A 20,180-nucleotide genomic window follows, 5' to 3' on the forward strand; every position below is an offset into this window, starting at 1 on the left:
CTCCCTCTAGGGGGTGTCTGCTGTCTCTCTCCCGGGACTAAGTGGGGAGCTGACAAGGTGCCGGGTCCTTAGCATGCTGTCTAAGAGTCACTGCCCACCACCTGGTAGGCGGGGAGGGGACCGTCCCACAATGGCACTGCCCAGTGATGGCCTCTGCCACCGTCCAGTGGTTTTCAATGTGTCAGTTCCCTCCCCGCCTTCCAGGCACCCTGGGGATGGATGGGGTGGTGGAGATGGGTGCCAGCTCTGGGGTCTAGGCCCCACGGTGGGCTCCCCCGGGGGCTCAGAGGGAGGCCGCTTACGCGACTTTCCTGGCCAGGGCAGGAAGCTCCTCCTTTTCTTCCTTTCCCTTCTCTCCCCTCCGCAGCCCCCACTTCTTCCGTCAGAAGCTGCTGACCCTCCTCGTTTCCTCAGTGGTTTGTGCTGCTCCCCAACCCCCACTGCACACACACACACACACCACTCCGAGGAAGTGAGGGCAGGGAGGGGCGTTCCCAGGAGCTGCTCAGCTGGGCGGCTGGGCTCTCCCCCTCCAGCTGCCCGTGCACAGCTGGCAGCCCCAGGGTCCCCCCTCTGTCAGGACCCGCATGTATGGCCACGTAGGCTGTGCCCTGAGCAAGGGGTCCTGGCCCAGGGGACAAGTGGGTCCCAGCGAGGGGCCGCACCTACCCAGAGGAAGAGGGACCTGTGGCTAATTTGTTCAAGGCGTGTGGACAAGTGGGGCCTACCTCTGGTCCATTCCCCTCCCTCCTTTCCTGGCCTCCTCCACATGGAAGGTTCTCTCTTCCTCCAAATTGTGTGTTGAACCACCTCTTAGACCAGACAGTTTCAGCTGGAGGATTCTCTCTCCTTCAGGGTGGGGCTGGGGAGAGGAGAGACTGGCCCCATGTGCGGGAAGCAGGAGGGGAGGGGAACTTCTCTCTAAGTGTCGGAGAGAAGAAGCGAAGGACAGCCAGGCAGGGCCTTGGAAGGGCATGGGAACAGGGCTGAGGCTGGGGGAAAGTCTGCAGGGCCCAGGCCAACGCCGACACTCGGAATCGCCTGTGTTTGGGAAGGGGCTCGTGAGGGAAACACATTTCCTCGGGCTTAGGTCAGCTTGTGCTGGGGTTGGAGGCGTGTGCCCCAAAGGCTTCTCACAGACACGCCCTTACCAACTCCTTAGGTTTTTAGGTGTCTCCTCGGGGTGTCATCTCTCATGTGACCGAAGCACCTGCATGAGGGTGGTGGCTATGTGAGGGCTCACTGTCCAAAGATGCGTCAACCTGTGGTGTGCCCTGGGTGTGTGCACGCTACGCTTCAACGCTGCAGGGGAAGCAGAGCCCCTACATACCACTGGGCCCCCCCCACCGGGTTTCTGACTCAGACGGTGGAGTGGAGCCAGGTGGCAATTCGAGCATCTCCAGAGAGACCTTTCCGGTGACCTTCCCAGAGATCTGCGGAAAGGGGCAGAAATCTCTAAGCCTCTAATAATTTGCTGTGACTTCTTCCCCTTCTATGCCGACTCTTGAACAACACAGGTTTGAACTGTGCGAGTCCACTTACATGTGGGTTTTTTCAATACAGTACATGTATTTCCTCTCCCTCTTGATTTTCTTAAAAACATTTTCTTTTCTCTAGTTTACTTTATTGTAAGAATACAGCATATAATACATATAACAGAAAATACCAGTTATCAGTTGGACTTTTGATCAACAGTAGGTTGTTAGTGGCCAGTGAAATACTCTTTGGATCCACAGATGTGAAGCCCAAGGATATAAGGACTGACTGTAGTTAAGTCTTGGGGGAGTCAAAGGCATGTGGGCCTGGTGGGTGTGGATCAGTTGGATGTTGTGCTGTACACTGAAAGGCCACTGGTTCGATTCCCGGTCAGGGCACATGCCTGGGTTGTGGGTTTGGTCCTGGTTGTGGAGCATCCGAGAGGCAGCTAATTGATATTTCTCTCTCACACCGATGTTTCTCTCCCTCTCTCTCCCCCTCCTTTCCTCTCTCTCTATAAATTAATGGCATGTCCTCCGGTGAGGATTAAAAATAAGAGTTACACGCAGGATTTTGGATCTGCAGGGGTCAGCGCCCCTAACCCCCACGTTGTCCAAGGGTCTACTGTATTCACTCTTGTCCCTTTTATCCACTTTGTTTTTCCTCCTGTTTTCTTATCAAGGGCCGCTCACCTTGTACAAGCTTCAGGTCTTCACACAGCCAGGCCTGCGCCTGCTCAGAAGATGCCTATTGCGTCTGTCTGTGACTAGGCCCAGAGAGGCTGGAGGGGCAGAGTCCTCGAGGTGGGGAAGGAATCAAACGAGGCTGCTGGGCAGGTAGGGGCACTGGGGCTCAACGGGGCAGAAAGGCTCCTTCCCAGGCCCCCCTCCCCCGTGTTGTCTGATAACAGCAGCCCAGGAAGGTCCTGGCCTGCCTGCCTGGAGAAGCTGGGACCCTTGAAGATCAAGAGCTGAGGGCCCTTGAGACAAGTGATTGGCCCAAGGCTAAGTACCAACCTCCAACAAACTTGGCCTCCCGCCCCCTCTAAGGGAGCCTTCTCTGCTTCAGCCTCTGGACTGGGCTGGGGCATCTCTGAGGGGCAGGTCTGCCCCCTCCTGCTCACCCCCCACTCCTCTGAAGAGGGCTGAGACTGACCCAGGCCCTTCTTGCCCCCACTTCTCCCACTTTGTGGGGACCCAGGGACCCCACAAAGTGGCATGGAGGGCCAGTGGCAGTAGCCACTTTCAGCCAGGTCGGACTGAGTGGGCCCTTGGGGTCCGCCCAGCCCTCCTATCTGGGCCCCAACCAGCCACTCCCTCCCTCCTGCTTCCCCAGTTCACAAAGCAGCCCCAGCCAGGCGTGGCTTCACATTGCCTTTATTCACATCTCTCAGGGTGTGATGCTGCCAGCAGACAGGGACTGACCAGAGGCTGGGGAACCCCGAAGGGACAGCAGAGGGACCCCAACATGAAAGGAGAATCTGAGGCATAGGGCTCCCTGAGAACACAGGGCCGGGGGAAGCAATACAGGCCCCCTGACACCCACAAGCACACATGGGCCAGGGCTGCTGGGAATGCGGCAGCAAGGCCTGCAGCTGTTGGAGACCTGTGTGCAGTGCCTGGGAGATGGGGGCTGGGGGCATCCTGCCGGGAACGAGGACCCTTTTCTGGGAGCAGGGCCCTGGCCGAAGGCTAGAGATCCAGACTGAGTCACGGCCAACTGCAGAGAACCTCAATACCTCCCCTCCACAGAGTTCAGGGTTTAGTCGAGAACTCTGCCATCAGCTGTGGCAGAAACCCGCAGTCAGGCTGACAGGAAGTGGTGCCACAACTCCCCTGGAGGGAGAGGATGGAGACAGGGCTTCTGGCAGAGGGAGCTGGTTGGGAAGCTACCACCACCAGACCCCCAACATCAGGCCAGTGGTTAGGGGGGTGGGTGCATCCTCGGGGGTGAGTGGCTCAACACCTCATGTAACCTGAGGTGGGGTGAGGGTCTGGGATGCACATACGCCTTTCAGGTTATGAGGACAGGGACACTATAAAACTTCTTGCCCATTCCCAGGTTGCCCCAAGAGGAGACTGCAACTAGCCACAACCCACTTTGGGACCCTGCGCTCATCTAGTGCAGATGAAACCTGGAGAAGGGATGTGCTTTGCTCGGTAATACACAGAAAGTCCATGTAACGTATGCAATCTGTTTCCAGGGTCAGGGTGGGTCTGAGGAGCAGGCCAGGTGGGGGTGGACACACCAGATCCCCTCTGCACGGCCGCACCCAGGCCTCCCCTGCAGGGGTAGCAGCAGAGGCTTCGAGGGAAGACAGGATCAGCCCTAAGCAGTGAGAGAGAGGGGGGGCCCCGACTCTCGCCAGGTTCACAGCAAGGCAGGGCCCATATCTTGGCCTGGACACACTGCCTGAAACTAAACCCCACCCTGGAAAGACCCAGACCAAACAGAAGCTTGACTGAAAGAATCAAGTCTCCTGATGACACACTTCACATGTGTGTACACAATGCACACTCCCACTCATGTTCTCAGTTGTGCAGTTATGCACAAGTGAGATGGGCACACACATGTACACCCCCTGCCCCCTGCTCAGACTGCCTCTATGGCCCATCTCCTGCTGAAAGAGCACCAGTGGCCGATGCCAGGGACTCAGTGTCGGCTGCTGATGTGGAGGGTGTAGAAGGCCCAGGGCTCAGGGACGTAGATGACGCCGGGGTACTTCTTCCTGAGCACAGGGTCATTCCACAGCCAGGCGACCCACATGGACACAAGCAGGAGAGTGAGGGTGAAGGAGTAGAAGAGGAAGAGGCCGTTGCTGTCCAGGAAGAGGCGCTTGCGCTTCTGGTGCAGGACGAGGGCCAGCATGGCGAAGAAGGTGAAGATGAAAAGGATGAAGATCTGGCCCTCCGTGACCAGGTACCTGAGGAGGCCAGTGGGTGAGGTGAGGCGGGTGCTGTGACCGCCCTGCCCTGCTCGCCATCCCCCCTCCTCCCAGGGACCAGGGTGCCCCCCTCAGTCCATCAGTCAGTCAGTCAGAACAGCTCATCTAATGAGGGGCTCATGGGACCATACTGCTCTGAGCCACAGGCCCTTTGCAGCATAGAAATTTGGCTGGGAAGTTGCTATTTTTTTAAATGTTGAGTTTGTTGCCAATATTTAAATAACAAAATACCTGAAAATGTGGATTTCTGGTTTCTCTGGTCACATTACACTTGTATTCTCATATGACAATAACTGATTAGACAGGAAAGCAGTTGCTCCATTAGAGCATTATTTTACAGTTTGCCACAATCCCCACCATTCCCTGTTGCCTCACTTGATGTTTGTTTGATGCATTTCTGTTACCAGCTTGGTTCCTATATACATTTGAGTTTGGGAATGCAACTAAATTTATGGGACTTGTCACTACTGTCTCCTTGAAGGCTGGGGCACAGTCTCAGATTTCCCAGGGTTCCCCGCAGCTCCAAAGGCAGCACCTAGCACCTGGCCGGAAATGCAGCGACACTTGTTGGAGGGCTTCTGAGAGGTTAGCTGGTCCACTCCCCTCTTCTAGAGAGAATCCCAATGCTGACCCACTTCACTGAAGGAATTATAGCTCTGCAGCTGTGTGGCCCTGGGGAATTTACGTGACCTCTCAAAGCCTGCTTTCTTCCTCATAGAGGGAGCACAAATGGCCCCACTTTCAAGGTTACGGATGAGCTGTGCACACCTCCCACTGGGGAAAGCACACTGCTCAACCAGTGGTTGCTGCTTCTGCCTCGGTGGCTCTCACTGCACTAACACGCTCTCGGGACGAACTGGCCAGGAAGCGCTTTCCCACGTCTAACCTCCTTCCCTCTTGCTGTAGGTGACACCCATTTTTTAAATCCTTTCCTCAGGGGTGGACCCTCTCAGGCAGTCAGGGGAACAGACCCTGGAGCTGGGCTGCAGCTGGCCCCAGGAAAGAAGGTTCTTTCCATGTTGATGAAGGCTTCCCATGAGAGAAGGACCAGTCCTTCCTGTGATACTCATCCCTCACGCTGGGGGGGGCCTGTTTTCAGGGTGGAAGGGGAGGTGGGGTAAGAGTGTGGGTCCCCTCTAAGGGGAAGAGAGAGCTGGAGGGAAAAAGACACCAGGCAGGGAGCTCCGGGCCATGGAATTCCCCCCTTATCTGTCTTTGTCATCACGGCGCTTTCTGGTTTATAAAGCTCCTTTGTCTCCCCCTCATTCTCACCAGCTCCTGAGGTGGAGACAAGCAGGTATTGCCCCATCCCACAGGGAGGGGAATTGAGACCCAGGGGCTCTACAGGACTCGGTGTTAGAGATGGAGTCTACTGGCCCCAACCAAGGTGGCCCTGGGGTTCTGGGAGTGGGGCTCAGGGTAGAGGGGAACGAGGATGGTGACAACACCCTCAGACCTGGCTCCCTGGTAACAGACTGGCCACCAGAGGCCACTGTCACCATCCGAACTAGGAGAGGAGGAAGTCGGGGCTCCAATATGAAGGGTCTCACCTGGGGCCACATAGCAGCTCTGTGGTCAAAGGCACATGTTTAGTGCCTGGATCAGAGTGCCCCCTTCGTCCCCAGTGTCCACTCACCAGTAGTACAGGCCACTGGGCACCACCAAGAGCAGGGCCGCTCCTGGCATTGAGCTCTCAGCTTTGGTGGGAGTGAAACAGCCGCTGAAGTACATGAAGAGGATGAGGAAGAAGGGGATGTACCTGCAACAGGAAGCCAGTGCCTCAGAGGCCTGCCCGGCTGCCCCCGCCACCCACCTCCGCCCAGGCCGTCTTCCCCACACACAGGTCCTTGTACTGGTTTCTGGCGACATCCCGTGCAGTGTCACTTCATGGGTTACAAAATGCCTGGATTGGGGGAGGGCACTCATAGCCCCTGCCAGCCTTTCCTGCGCTGGGGGTCCAGGGTGGGATAGGAAGGAAGCAGGAAGAGGAGGCCTGCTCCCTGGGCACATGCGACGCAGAGGCTCACAGGCTGGCGGGGAGTGGGGGTGTTCCTTCCACACGGCCCTGGCCACCTCGCTCGTGCCTTCATGTGAGAGGGTGCCTCTGCCTCAGGCACAAGCGTACCACAGCCCCAGCCCCTCTCTGGCTGGGAAACAGATGCCAGCAGCAGAGCTGAGCAGAGAGCAGCCTGAGGTCCAGGTGTGCACAGGGGAGAACTGTACCTGCGGGGGCCTCCCAGGAGCTCTGCGAAACCCCTTCACTCACACTCAGCCCACAGCCCCACCTTCGCCCCCCACACCCCCCTCACTCAAAAGGACCACCCTCTCTCCTCCCCCTACACAGGCCGCTCTTCCCATGTACCCTTTTTCCCATGCAAGAGCAGACGCATCTGCTCTTGTCTCCTTACCCACCGCCCTTCTTGTTCCCCCTCGTGTGGCCCCCAATACACTTCCTGTCCTCCTACTATTGCAGCTCCTCTCTCCCCCTCCCTTCTCCAGTCTTCCTTGGCAAGGGTCTTGGGGCAGAGGTCAGGGAGGGCTGGCAAGGGGCCTGTTAAGGACCCCCGGAGCCAGGAGGAGCAACTGTGCATGCTCCAAAACAGACCCTGGAAACACAGTGACAAGTGTAGGGCACATGGGACAGGAGAGCCAGCCTCACTGAGGAGCGAGGCCCCCAGGGCCAGGGCTGCCTCTGTCACTACCTAGCTGTCAGTCCATGCTCACACCTTCTCTCACTGGCCCCAGCTTATCCTGTGTAAAGTAGGGCGGTGGGGGGCGGGGTATTTGGGACAGACGACTGGACGACTGCGCTGCACTTGGGCCCTGAACGTCCTGTGGCTGAGCCCCCACTAGTGCGGAGAGAAGGGGAAGGGCTATTCCTGGGAGTTCTGAGGGTGTGGAGCACAAACAGCACCTCCCAACCTGGTCCAGCTGGCCCTCCTCAGCTGCTTCCTTCCTCCACCCCCACAGGCCGTGGCAGGGCATCGTGGGGGTCCTCACCCCCACATCACCTGCGGGGTGGAGGGGATGTTTATCAGTGCGAAGGTTTCCTCCTCCCCCATCTGCTGCAGGCTCTGGGTGAGGGCGGGACGGCCGCCCGCTGCCCTCTAGTGGCCACCGCAGGCACAGCCCGGCGGGAGAAGGCCAAGGGGCCAGGGCCCGCGCGCCACACCCCAGCGGAGTTCGCAGCTCCCGGCCAGGAGGGGAGGTGAACCCATTCCAGCCTTCGCGCTCGAGGACCGCCTGTAGGACCGAGGCCCAGAGAGTCTGGCCGGGTGTCCCTGAGGCCAGTGGCGAAGCCGTGGCGCCCAGTGGCGCCAGGGTCCCTGCGTAGACAGACTGACCCCATCACTCACCACATGGAGTGGCCCAGGTACTCGTCATAGTAGTAAAGCAGCTCGAAGGAGTCGATCTGAGGGCGCAGGGGCGACAGGGTGAGAGGGGCCGGCCCACACAGCCCCCTGGCCGCCCTCCCCCACGCCCCGGCCTCTGCCCCCGCCCCTCCCCATCAGTCCTCACACCCTGTGCTCCAGTGGGAGGGGCCCCGCTGGAAGTCACTGCGCACTCCCTAGTAGCAGGGGGGCCTGGCTCGTCCTGTGACAGTGCCCTCACTAGCAGACTGCCCTGGGCAGGGGGTCAGGCACAGAGATGGGCGGGGGCATCTGCTTGGTCTCCAGGGTTGCCGTGCGGTGCGGGAGGCGGCCTCACCAGCGTCTCCGGCTTGAGATTCTTGATGATGGGGTTCTCACGGACTGACAGGTGGTGCTGGTAGCCACTGAAGAGCAGGCGGTGGTTCACGGAGTCGCCCACCAGGTGGATGCTGGCGCCCATGATGAAGGTGATGATGCTGACGTAGACCACGGAGCGTGGCAAGGTGCGGGGCGATCGCTCGATGAGCTGCGGTCAGAGGGAGGCCTAGCGCTTTGACCCCTTGGGTCAAAACCAGGAGGCACCCTCTGCCTCACTCCCTGACACCTGGGGTAGGACAGGCGCCACCCACTGGGAAGTCACTCACAAACTGGTGGGTCCCTTTAGTGGGCCAGCCCACCACCCTCCGGAGTCTCATGCTCCCTCTGACGCCAACAGGGCCATGAGAACAGCACCTCCTTCCCCAGAGAGGAAACAGAGCCCAGCTCTTCGCCCAGGGTCACACGCAAGTCACGTCCTGGAGGGGACAGCCAGGCCTTCCACCCAGAAGCTGGGGTGCGAGGGTCAGCCCTCCCACCGCCCCAGCTGTGGCCCTGGGTGGCTGGGCTGGCCTGTTGAAGAGACCCTCCGATTTCTGAGCGACTGGTCCATGACAAACACAAAGAAATGACAGGGATGGGAGAGGGGTGGGTGCTTCTGAAGTTAAATTGTTTAGCTGAGGACCCCTCTGACTTCTGTAGTTAACACATTTCTGACTTTCAGAGGTTTGAAATATCTAAAAACAAATGATGAGGATAGCAGATGGTGACAGTGAAGGGCCTGTATGTGGCAAAGTGCACAGCCGGCAGCCCTGGCTAGTTCTGTGCTCCCAGTGGCATCTCAAAGTCAGGGATCTCCAGGCCAGAGGAGAGTCCCCCCTCCATTGCTGCCATTCCTGTCACCTGGTCCTCACCTGCCTTCCTAACTGGTCCCTGCCCTCTTCCCGGGCAGCCCAGCCCCTCCTGTCTCAGCCTCCCAACATGTATTATGGTTTCCCCTGTACCCCCACCCTGGCTCTTGATGTGTCCCCCTATCACAGTCTTTGTCCCCAGACTCAGGGAGAGCCTGATTCAGGGCGCCCCCAGGGCTGGCACCAGCTGCCTGTCGAGGGAGGTGGCAGTGAGGGTGGGGAGGGAGGGTGGTGGGACTGGGACTTTACCTTGAGCAGGAGAAAGGGTGTGATGACGTTGTAGGCCATGTGGAAGTAGTCCCCCACGCTCGGCTTGTTGAGCGGAAACCATTCAAGAGGGAACACCAGCTGAGGAGCAAGAAAAGGGGCGGGTTCACCCGGCACAGCCCCACGAGGCCCTTGGGGAGTGAGCCCCTACCTGCTTCACACACTTGTAACTCTTTCTGTGATCTCTTGGGATCTCCTTGGCAGCCCCCAGACAGAGAAACAGAGTCGCATGGGCAAGCTAAATGGACTCGTCCCCTCGCACATGGGAGATGCAAATCCAGGCCTGAGCTGGAGCCCCTGACCCAGGGGTGCTCAGTAAACGTCCCTGGGTACTGGCCTGGTAGTTGGCGGCTCCTTTGGGACTTGGTGGTGCCACCAGCTTTCCTGGTGACCCTGGGCAAGTCCTTGCACTCTGTAAGGTTTCCCATCTGCAACATAGGAAATGTGGCCTAGGGGGTCTAAGTGGACCCCTAGGGATCTGGCACTCCAGGTCCTGCAATGACGACCAGCTCTTCTGGCGGCCAGGCCCAGGTATGGAAAAAGGCCCTGTCCACCAAGCAGATGGCCCCTTCCAAATCAGATCAAGATTTGGAACATTTGGAACAAAGGAGAAAATAAGTGGGTTCCCCAGAGTTGGCTCAGTTCTCCCTTGTCTACCTCCCCCAAAAGAGGAGGCAGCCAGAGGCGGTTCTTCCTTCTGGGCGACCCCAGGATGTCCTGGCCTCATGGGGTCACAGTGAAAATTCTTATTCAAGGTCAGAATATTATACACACACATACACTGCCAAACTGCACTTCCAGTGTCTGTTGATGGAGAACATGTGTAGTGGCCAAAAATTTCAGTGAAAACTAAAACTTTCTAACTCTTTTAACTCAAAAATGGCACATTGGATACAACTAATCNGCAGTGAGCATGCACAGGACAACCTATCAGAACCACCTCCCCTTTTCCCCTGCCCCCTATATAACAGCCCCGCCCAAAATAAAATTCGCAGCTTGATCAGAATCCTTTGTCTTGCTGCCTTTCTACGCGCCTCTTGCTCCCATCCCTATTCATCCATTTCAGGTAGACTCGGGACCCCCGTTGACTGTTCCGCGGGACGGAACACAGGTCCTGCAATGATGACCAGCTCTTCTGGCGGCCAGGCCCAGGTGTGGAAAAAGGCCCTGTCCACCAAGCAGATGGCCCCTTCCAAATCAGATCAAGACTTGGAACATTTGGAACAAAGGAGAAAATAAGTGGGTTCCCCAGAGTTGGCTCAGTTCTCCCTTGTCTTCCTCCCCCAAAAGAGGAGGCAGCCAGAGGCGGTTCTTCCTTCTGGGCTACCCCAGGACCTCCTGGCCTCATGGGGTCACAGTGAAAATTCTTATTCAAGGTCAGAATATTATACACACACACACACACTGCCAAACTGCACTTCCAGTGTCTGTTGATGGAGAACATGTGTAGTGGCCAAAAATTTCAATGAAAACTAAAACTTTCTAACTCTTTTAATTAAAAAATGGCACATTGGATAAAACTAATCTGCAGAAATACAACTCCCAGGATACAGAAATCTCAATTTCTTTCTTCCTCTTTCTTATTTGTGTGTGTAGCTCTGTATCTTTATTTATAGCAAGACATGCATGGTGGCTGAAATCCTGTTGGTGATAGCAAAATACCAGAAACAGGCTGACTCTTCAACCAAACAGGACTAATCAAATAGACTATAGTACATATTTACTACAGATAAAGAAGGCTCAGTAAGCCACTAACAGAAATGACATGTTATATGTCCTGACGTGGAGAGATCTCCATGACATAGTAAAACAGGCATGCTATAGAATAAGGTATAAATAAAGTCTCATTTTGGTTAGCAAAAGAAAAGGGCATGCACGTCTGTCTGTGTGCGTAGAGAAAGGAGTGGAAGGGTATGCTCCAAACTGTCAGGGGTGGGACTGGAAAGGGGGAGGCTCACCACCTTGTGCACCTGGGTATGAGCTGACTTGTTACGACGACCGCATATGACTTTTATAACTGGTGAATGGTTTTCCTTTGTAGTTATTAGGAGTTTGGGACTGTCATGCATACATTTGAAAAGCTTCAATATATACATGAGCTTTTCAAATGCGTCTTCTCCCCATGAGTGGGCTTGGGGTTAGAGTGGCCACAGCAATTCTAGGCAGGATGAGACCGGCTCCTAGAGAGTGGGCAGAGCCGGGACCCTGTCCCTGGCCCCCTCTCTCCTTTCCCCGGAGCACCAGTCTGATGGGCAGCTCCTTTGTCCTCCAGTGTGCGGGAACTTTGTGTCGGAAGGGAAGGGGGCTCAGAGCAGCTGGTTCACCAGTCCTCTTAACAGATGAAAGAACTGAAGCCCAAATGACATTGGCTTGCCCGTAGTTACCCAAAACCTGGTCAGATGCCCTGACTCCTGACTCTGTCCCTTCTCTTTCTCCTACATTAGAAAAAAAAGTCTGCAGAAAAGAGAACCAGCATCCACCATAATGCCTCCCTAACGCACTGCCAGGAAAGCTCTCCTCCTCCCCTCCGCCTTTGAAACATGTCTATAAGATTGGTAGGGTGATGGGCTGGAGGGCAAAGGGGACATGTGTAATAATGCGCACAGTAAAACAAACAACAAGAAGTTCTTAGGACTGTAACTGACTTATAATCCATCCATAATTCATGTCACTTAGGGACCTCTTTTCTCCTTAAACATTCTGTGTCCATAATTTGTGCTTCATGGCCAAGGAGCATGCTCTGTACTGGACACAGCGAAGTTGACTGACCCAGTCCCTACTGCTGGACACAAACCACTCGCAGGTTTTGGCTACTGTAAGCTACACTGCAATGAGCATCTTTGGGTAGACAGGCGGTTGTCTCTCTCTGTCTTCAGGGCAGATTTTTAGAAGGGATCTTACTGGGTTGGAAGGGATGAACATATCAAGGCTCTGGAGATTTATATGATGGAGCGAGGGTGGGCTCTGGGGCCAGGGTGCCTGGGTGCCGATGCTGGCTCGCTCACTTGCTGGCTGGGTGAGCTTGAGCCAGTCACCCTCTCTACCCTCAAGTCTCATCTATAAAGTTGAGATTAATGGAGTGTTAACGTGAGAACTGAGTAGGTCCAACTACATAAAGAGCTTAGAACAGAATAAGCACTTCACATATGTTAGCTGCTATCTCTACCTTCCTGTTAGTATTATTCACTCAATAAAAGTGTACTGAGCATGTACACTTATCACCTGGCAAACTGCTTTCCCAAAGGGCTTTGCTAACTGCATTATCACTACAAGGCGATAGTGCAGTGTGTCAGTTTCAGTGGACGATGTTGTTATTTTTACTGCCCCCCCGCCCCGGGAAAATCAACACCTTGGTACATGGTGGTGCCTCATTCAATTGTCTCACATTCTGTTATCTATCTATCAATCAATCAATCAATCTATCACAAGTGAGGGCTTTGCTGCTCTTTCAGTATGAACCTCCTTTGTGGAGGCCACCACCGTACACTGATGCATGAAGTAACCTTGGAGGGAAGGGGACAGTTTCGCCAGATGGCAGAAAAATTACCCGAGGCTCAGAGTTGTACATAATATGCAAAATCAGCCTATGAGCTACCTCCAGAAAAATAACACTGTTCCAAGGCTGTGGGGATGGCCAGTGGAGATGCTCAGCTTTCTTTCCCACACTCCTCTAGTTTGACGATCTGGAGGTGAGATCTAAGTAGGGCACAGTGTGACTGTTCTGAGCCCTCCCCCTGCTTGCTGGCAGCTGCCCCACTGGCCACAGTCATGGAGTCAAAGGACATGATCATCCAGGCCTATTCTTGCTGTTTGCTAGTAGGGAAATGACTTATCTAAGGTCACTCAGCTAATTCAAGTCACAGTAAATCTTCTCACTACTGGCTGAGGCTGCCCACAGCTTCACACTCACCATGGCAATGGGGCGGCCAAAGTCCAGAACCCAGTTCTGCAGAGTGAAGTAGGACCAGAGGTCAAGGTGGAAGGGAGCCGTGCCGGCGGACTCATCAGCTTTGATGGAGCTGTGCCTGTGAAGGAACAGACAAGAGGGGTGAGTGTGCTCCCTTCCTCCCATGGGCATCTCCCCCGCCTGCCACCAGGGAGCCACAGAAAGGTCTGGGGGTTTGGGAGCAGGAGGAAGCACACATAATCACGTTCTAGGAAAGGGACTTTGCAGGAAACACTGGGGTCAGGGCCTGTGGCCAAGGTGAAGGTATCCTGGGAATGAACTCCAGTCACCCTGACTTAAGCTTCTCTGTGATTCAGGCAGGAAGCTGCTAAACAGGTACAGTAAGTGTTGGGTTTTCTCATCTACAGAAGGATGAGGAAATCAGATGGGGTTTAAAATTCAAACTCAGCTGAAAAACATGAGACGTGATGACGGAGGATAGTAGCTTGCTGCATTCCAGGCACTATTATAGCTGTTTACATGTATTATCTCATTTGATTGTTTTAATATTCACAGAAACCCTTTGAGGTTGGAATATCACCCCCATTTTACAAGTGAAAAAACGGAGACCCAAGGTATGAAGTAACTTGCTCAGTTATGTTGATAAATATGTGAATCTAAATGATTAGGCTTAAGAGCTTATATTTTTAACCTCCATCCGAATCATTGTGTCCACAGTGATTGGTCGGTGGATGGGCACGTGACTTGAGCTGGAAAAATCAGAGCCCTCTAGTGAAATTTGCCTTAAAGGCTGTAGACTGGGATGAACGGGCCCTCCCTCACTTGGTTCCTGAACCATGAGGTGGTGTGAATGGGGCTGCTGGTGGCCCTTTCCACCAACCCACAGTGAAACCTGAGAAGGAGGCCAGCGGAGACGAGTTGACCTGAGAGCCATGGCAAGAAGTGCAGCACCATCTAACAATACATCTTTGGATGTCTGCCCCTCAACCCCCGGCAAAACATTTAGCCCTCTGCTCTTTCGCCTTCTGCTCTTCAGGTGAGCTGAAGCCCAGGGCCAGTGCATGCGCCACCTTCTCCAGGAAGGCATCCCTGATGAAGCTGTCCCCAAAGCCCCACCAGGCCCACTACAGGGAGTGCTTCATCTCTAACTCCCAGCCTGGCCATGACAGCACAGGGCTGGAGTGTTCCTCTCTTATTCAGGCCTTCAAAACGAGGGGTGACATTTAGTTTCTCTCAACTCACCCACTTCCCACCAGTCTAAATCCACTTCTCAGCATCCCCACCACAGTTGCACACCTCCAGTGACAAACAGCCCACTACTTCCTAACATGATTGAGGTGTGCATTTCATTGTCCCATTTGTACCAAGAACAGAAACTGAGACATGGATCTGTATTCTCCAGAGTTCTGAGCCCAGTACCTGGTTTAGGCTCTGTGATTAGTAGCTGATTTGAAACAATCTCAATTACCAGTTACTCATTCTTTCTGGTGGCAAACATTAGCTTAAAGACACCCCAGGGGTTTTCCTCTGTCAAGACTGTTACTGCTTCTTTGACTTTCCAGGATCCTTTTCAGCCGATTCCATGAATGGCCCACACTGGGCCTGCAGAGCAGCCGTGAGACTGGGAAGGCAAGCTCCTGGGATCTCACCATCCTCTGGTGGCAGGCCTGACAGCTGGTGTGGGCCTTCCCAGGTTAGCTGAGCCTTCTGGTCCCCTCTACACGGTGTCTCTGCCACTGATTGAGTCTGACTGTGTGCCGTGCTAAGAGCTCCACCTGCACCGTCTCATCTCACCCTCACAGCAACACCAGGAAGCAGGGCTTATCCCTCCAATTTTACAGATGAGGAGACTGAGGCTCACAGGCAACACGTGCTTAGCTAATGTCACTGTTACCGTAGTGAGAAGCTGCAGTGATGGTCCCTTTTGTCAGCCTATTGCCCTCTCCCTGCTTCTTCTGGTATGAGATGATGTTTCTGCCTTGGCTGGGCCTAGCTTGGTTGGTCAGAACGTCATCCTGATAGACCAAGGTTGCACATTCGATCCCCAGTCAGGGTACATAGAAGAAACAACGAATGAATGCATGGATGGGTGGAACAACAAACAGGTGTTTCTCTCTCTCTCCACCCCCTCTCTCTAAAATCAATTTTAAAAGAGAGATGTTTCCTTAGCCACAGAGAGGGCCAGTAACCCAGGCTGGACCATGTGAGACTTTCCTAACGAGTGTTTGTGGAAAGTGTGCCTTCCTTTCTGGTGCTGGGGTGCTAAGATGCAAACCCACAGCTGCCTGTGGCAAGGTTCCAGCTTCAAGGGACAGCCCAGTGAGGATGAAGCAGCCCTGCTGAAAGGATCAAGGAACAAGGGGAGAAAAAGCTCTGAGAGTGTTCACATTTCCTGTTCCAGGCATCCCCAAGGCCAGTGGTTTGGCCCCGTGAGCCAATACACTCCCCTTGGTTAAGGGTGCTGCAGTTTGCACTGGCTTTCTGTCACCCGAGACCCAGGAATGCTGAACAGCACAGAATTCAAACCCAGTCTATGTGAATTTAAGACCTGTGCTCTTAATTGCTTGCTGTTCTGTTACTGTTCATTAGCTTAAGCTGTGCAGCCCACTAGGCGATCAAGTGAGAGAGGGACCAGTGCAGCCCGGAGCAGTGCCCAAAGTACAGAAGGAAGGGAGCCCAAAGCACGGATGGGCACATTTAACCAGGCAGACAAGCAGCAGGAGAGCAGGACCAAAGGTCCAGAGGTAAAAGTGGGAAAGGCACTGCATGGAGTTGAGATGCCTGGCTTACGGTGGGGAGAAAGAGAAGGGCGGGGCTGGCTGAGCCTTCAGATTGGGTAGACATCCAGAAGCTAACTGGGAGGACTGCGTAGGGGTCTGAGCCCTCGCTGCCCCTCCCTCTCAGTGAGCACTGGGTGAAGGCCTCAAAAAGCAGACAGTGGTAACTGCCAGGTCTGAAGGACTTGGATGGAGAAGGAAGATAAGAACCCTCAGTGTTTTGCTCCAGAAGCCTCCAAACTGGGCAAAGAAAAGCTTGTTTGGTACGGAGACTAAAGGCATTTTGAAAGCCTGGAAAAGCAGGTAGGTGTGGGTCTCAGGAAGCTGTGACCCTACAGGGCTCAGTAGCTATCTCCCCCTCCACCTCAGGAGGCACCTAAGCCAGTGGGGCTCCCTGCAGTCAGTCCAGCCTGGCTTAGCAGGGCGGGAAAGGAAAGGGCAGGTACGGGGCAGACACCCAACGCGGCAACCACTGATCAGCATCTAACTGTTTTATGCTCTTGGATCTCTGACCGCTGCAGGCAGATCATGGAGGGGGAAGTCGCCCCCTCCCCCAGACCCTGTCCTGGGGGTGAGCAATCTTAAGCCTGTCCCAAGTTGCTGACTCCACAGACTTCACACACTGACACCTGTGTGTCCCTAAGCCTATACCAGCTCTAGGTCTCAATCATCAGAAACTTCTGCTGAGAACAACAGTGACAGCACAATGGCAGGTAACCCGAAACGAGGCTGGCCCCCTCCCTTCCGCCGGTTTGCAAATCCACCATATGGGGACACTGATATCACAGCAGCTGGGGAGCGCATGCCATGCAGCTGAAATATTCAGAGCGGTCAGCGGCATCTGTGGGACTGGCCAGCAGGAAGGGAAGGGGTCTGGGCCCTGGTGGAGTAAAGCAGGGCCTGTGAGTAGGGGCTAGAGACAGAATGACTTGGGTTCTACGAATACCCGACATGATGCAAAGTTTCAACAAAATGTGAGAAAATAAAGGCATAATAAGATGGGGGAAAGGCAAGTACAAACTCTAAGAAAAACAAAAGCAATGTAAAAAAGCAAATGTAACTTACATATTACTTGGCTCTGTAGGGAACACCATTTGCATGGTTGATTTAATGAAAATACTACGTCGACTTTCAAAGTTTAGGATCAGTCCATGGATAAAACACTGACGACAACATGGTTAAAAACCAGCAGGTAAATGTTGCCAGCCTTGACAACGCCGGAGTGGAACTATGTCTGACAGGGGTTGGGGGGAAGGACAAAGGAGCTAAAGGTGAGAGTAGGTGGAGACAAATATTCTCCTTTTGAAAAGTAGTCAAGGGGTATTGCCTACAACTGACCCAAAAAGAAAGAATGGTATATGAAATCCCCTAAGGCTACATCGGTCACAGAGAGAAACACTGAAAATAGTGATTAAAAACACCGCCTTGGGAAGATGAGGGAGGTAGAAGTGAGCCAGATCCTAACAGGAAGAAGTCAGCTGGTGTTTAGCTTAAAAGGTAAAGTTGATAAAGCAAGAAATAACAGCTGGACATAACTTTCAGGAGCGTGGACTTTGGAGACCACTTGGGTTTGTATCCCGGCTCTGCCACCAACCAGGTCTTGGGCAAGTTACTCGCCTCACGGACCTCCGTGTTCTCATCTATACAACAGGGGGTAAAACATAGTAGGCCCGACATTGAGAGGCGTGGTCGGATTAGTATGTGTAGGAACTTAGAGCAGGGCCTTGTCCGCAGCAGCTGCTACACAGTGTTTGTCATTGTTATTCAGAAATGTGACTTAACGGGTAGAAAAAGCTAAAAGAAACTAACATGGCTCTCTCTGGTGCCAGAAAAAAGCAGAACTGGGGACTGTTGCTTTTTACTCTAAGCCCTCTGGGCTATTTTATTTAGTTTTGGCCATGTATCACTTTGATTACAATACAAAAAAAAACTGTCAATAGAACAGGAATAAGCTACCTTGAAAGATAATGAGCACCTTGTCATTAGAAGTGTGTAAGGATGCAGCAGAGGAAATCCACGCATCCTAGGAATTAGGATTTTACCTGTCGAGAGCATCAATGATACTGAGAATGGGCCCAGCACCCAGTGAGGGGGGCAGAGACGCCCTGAGAGAGGGCCAGCCTCTCACCCCATTTCTAGGGAGTACCCTAATTGGTGGGGAGCTCACACAGGAGTAAAGGGGGACATGGCTCCTTAGCAGCCAGAGTGTAGTAGGAGGAGCAAAAACCAGAGGTCAGAAGCCCTGGGTTTAGGCCCTGGTTCTTCCCAGCAAATGATATAACCTCTCAGGGCCTCAGTTTCCCCCTCTGCAAAACAAAAAGACTAAGATGCTGCACATGGAAGACCCACACGTTGAGATACAGTGGTGACCACCTGCAGACAGTTCTAACTGGGCTGCCACAGTTCAGGGCACTCAGACTCCCAGCATGAAAGGGCCCCTGATCCAAGATGTCCCTCAGTAGCAGGACAAAGAGCTACCCTCAGCCATGCCTCTCAGACTTCCCCTTTTATCAGAAATCATACCACAAATTGCCTAGAATCGACTCTAAGCACCCTAGTTCTCAAGAGCCTTCCGTGACTCTCCGGTACCTACAGAATAAGGCTGCATCTTTAACCTGCCAGTGAGAGCAAGGACTAGGGGAAGGACAGTGAGGCACATAGGGCCCAGCTCTTAGGTAGGCACTCACTCCTGGGGTTGTACCATGTCCTGAGAGTGCTTCCTTAAATTCTGCACTCTAGTCCTAGCCCTGCTGCCGTTAAAGGTCCTTCAAAACCAGTCTGCATCCTCTTGCCACGGTGCACCTGGAAAGCTCAGGGCCATTGCACTCTTTGCCGTTCCCCAAACTCTCTCCCTGTCTGGAAGTTTTTCTTCCCTGTAACACCTATCCAGTCCTTTGAGACTCAGCTCAAGTGCCACTTTCTCCACGAAGCCCTCCCAAGATGACCTCCCAGCTCCTTCCGTACTGTAAGCCCCTCCCGGCTTCACCTTGTCTACCCTCCGTAGTGCCTGGCACAGCGCAGGGCACCCTAGAGATGTTTAATGAATACCTGCTGCACTAGAATGTTTCTAGTCTGTAAAACAGGATGAAAGTAGAATGGGGGGGGGGTTTAAAAGGTGGCTCCCGTGCCTCTTTCTCTGCCCTGCTTGGTCCCAACTACGCCAACCAATAGCGTCTTCCTTCCCTTCAGTGAGAGAGGGGGACAGCAAGCACGTGAAGACAGCCCTTCCTCATTCTTTCTCTGAAGAGGAGCGTCCACACTTCTCCGCTCTTCCTTTTACATGATCAGTCTTGGGTTCCACGGGACAAGGAGTCAGCCTCTTGATTAACACCAGGATCCAAGTCCTAATCAGGGTTGGAGGGACCCCTAGAACTTGGCAGTGGCGCTCGAGTCTGCAAGTGCGTCGGGTACCCGAGTGAGCAGTGGTGTTCTCTGAGCCCGCTGCCCCAACGCGGAGTTTTTAAGGCCTCTGGGGAGGTCTTCCAAGCTGAGCAACCGTCCCAGCACCGGCCAAGTCAGAGGGCTTGGGCGCCTCCAGCAAGAGAAGGAAACGGGAGGCGGGACTCAGGCAAGGGAGCCCTGCAAAGGTAGCACAGGGAAGCCCAACCCCGCAGGCAACCTCTGACCCACCCCGGGGTCCGCTGCAGCCCAGCCCGGACGCACGCGGGTCCACCGGGGCCGCCCAAACCCGTCACGGGGCGGCGACGCAGTTGCGCTGCACTCCGCCGGAGCGCGCCCACCTGGCTTGCAGGAAGGAGGCGCCCGGCTGCGCGCCCGCTGCTCCTGGGTGCTGCCGCCTCCGCGCCGTGCCTTCCATGGCTGCCCCACTGCCGGCTGGCTGCTCAGCCCTGCTTTCCTGAATCAAAGAGGGCTCGGCAGGCCTGTCGGCCGCGACAACAAAAGCCACGAGCAGGGGCAGGCCGGGCGGGCCGGCGGGAGACTGGGACCCAGGGGCGGGGCTGGCGGCGGAGGTTAGAGGAGGGAGGGACCCGGAAAGGGACCGAGGGAGCGCAGAAGGCGGGGCGAGCTCTGCGTCGGGCGGGAAGGACGCCGCGATCCTGGCGTCTCCGGCCAGAAGCAGAGCGGAGGCCCTAGTGAGCTGGACGCGTGACCGTGTGGGGGCTGGGGTTTGCTGGGTCGCCTGTGGGGGTGGGTAGCTTAGCCTGGGCTGGAGGATGCCCGATTACTGGTCTGGATTTGGGTAGGCACCTG

General features: G+C 54.7%; 1 protein-coding gene across 1 annotated transcript; it reads right to left on the reverse strand.

Moving 5' to 3' along the window:
* Positions 1-2,836: 2,836 nt before the first annotated feature.
* On the reverse strand, positions 2,837-19,919 carry CLN6 (CLN6 transmembrane ER protein). Its single transcript, XM_037054222.1, has 7 exons — positions 19,709-19,919; positions 13,195-13,309; positions 9,267-9,365; positions 8,129-8,317; positions 7,777-7,832; positions 6,057-6,179; positions 2,837-4,399 (listed from the first exon to the last, which is right to left on the reverse strand). Exons 1-7 carry the CDS (start codon positions 19,783-19,785, stop codon positions 4,129-4,131), a joined length of 930 nt encoding a protein of 309 aa, XP_036910117.1. The 5' UTR covers positions 19,786-19,919; the 3' UTR covers positions 2,837-4,128.
* Between the last annotated feature and the right edge of the window lie 261 nt (positions 19,920-20,180).

Source organism: Sturnira hondurensis, unplaced genomic scaffold (genome assembly GCF_014824575.4).
Source record: "Sturnira hondurensis isolate 20B ecotype Veracruz unplaced genomic scaffold, ASM1482457v3 Scaffold0008196, whole genome shotgun sequence".
Lineage (NCBI taxonomy): Eukaryota > Metazoa > Chordata > Mammalia > Chiroptera > Phyllostomidae > Sturnira > Sturnira hondurensis.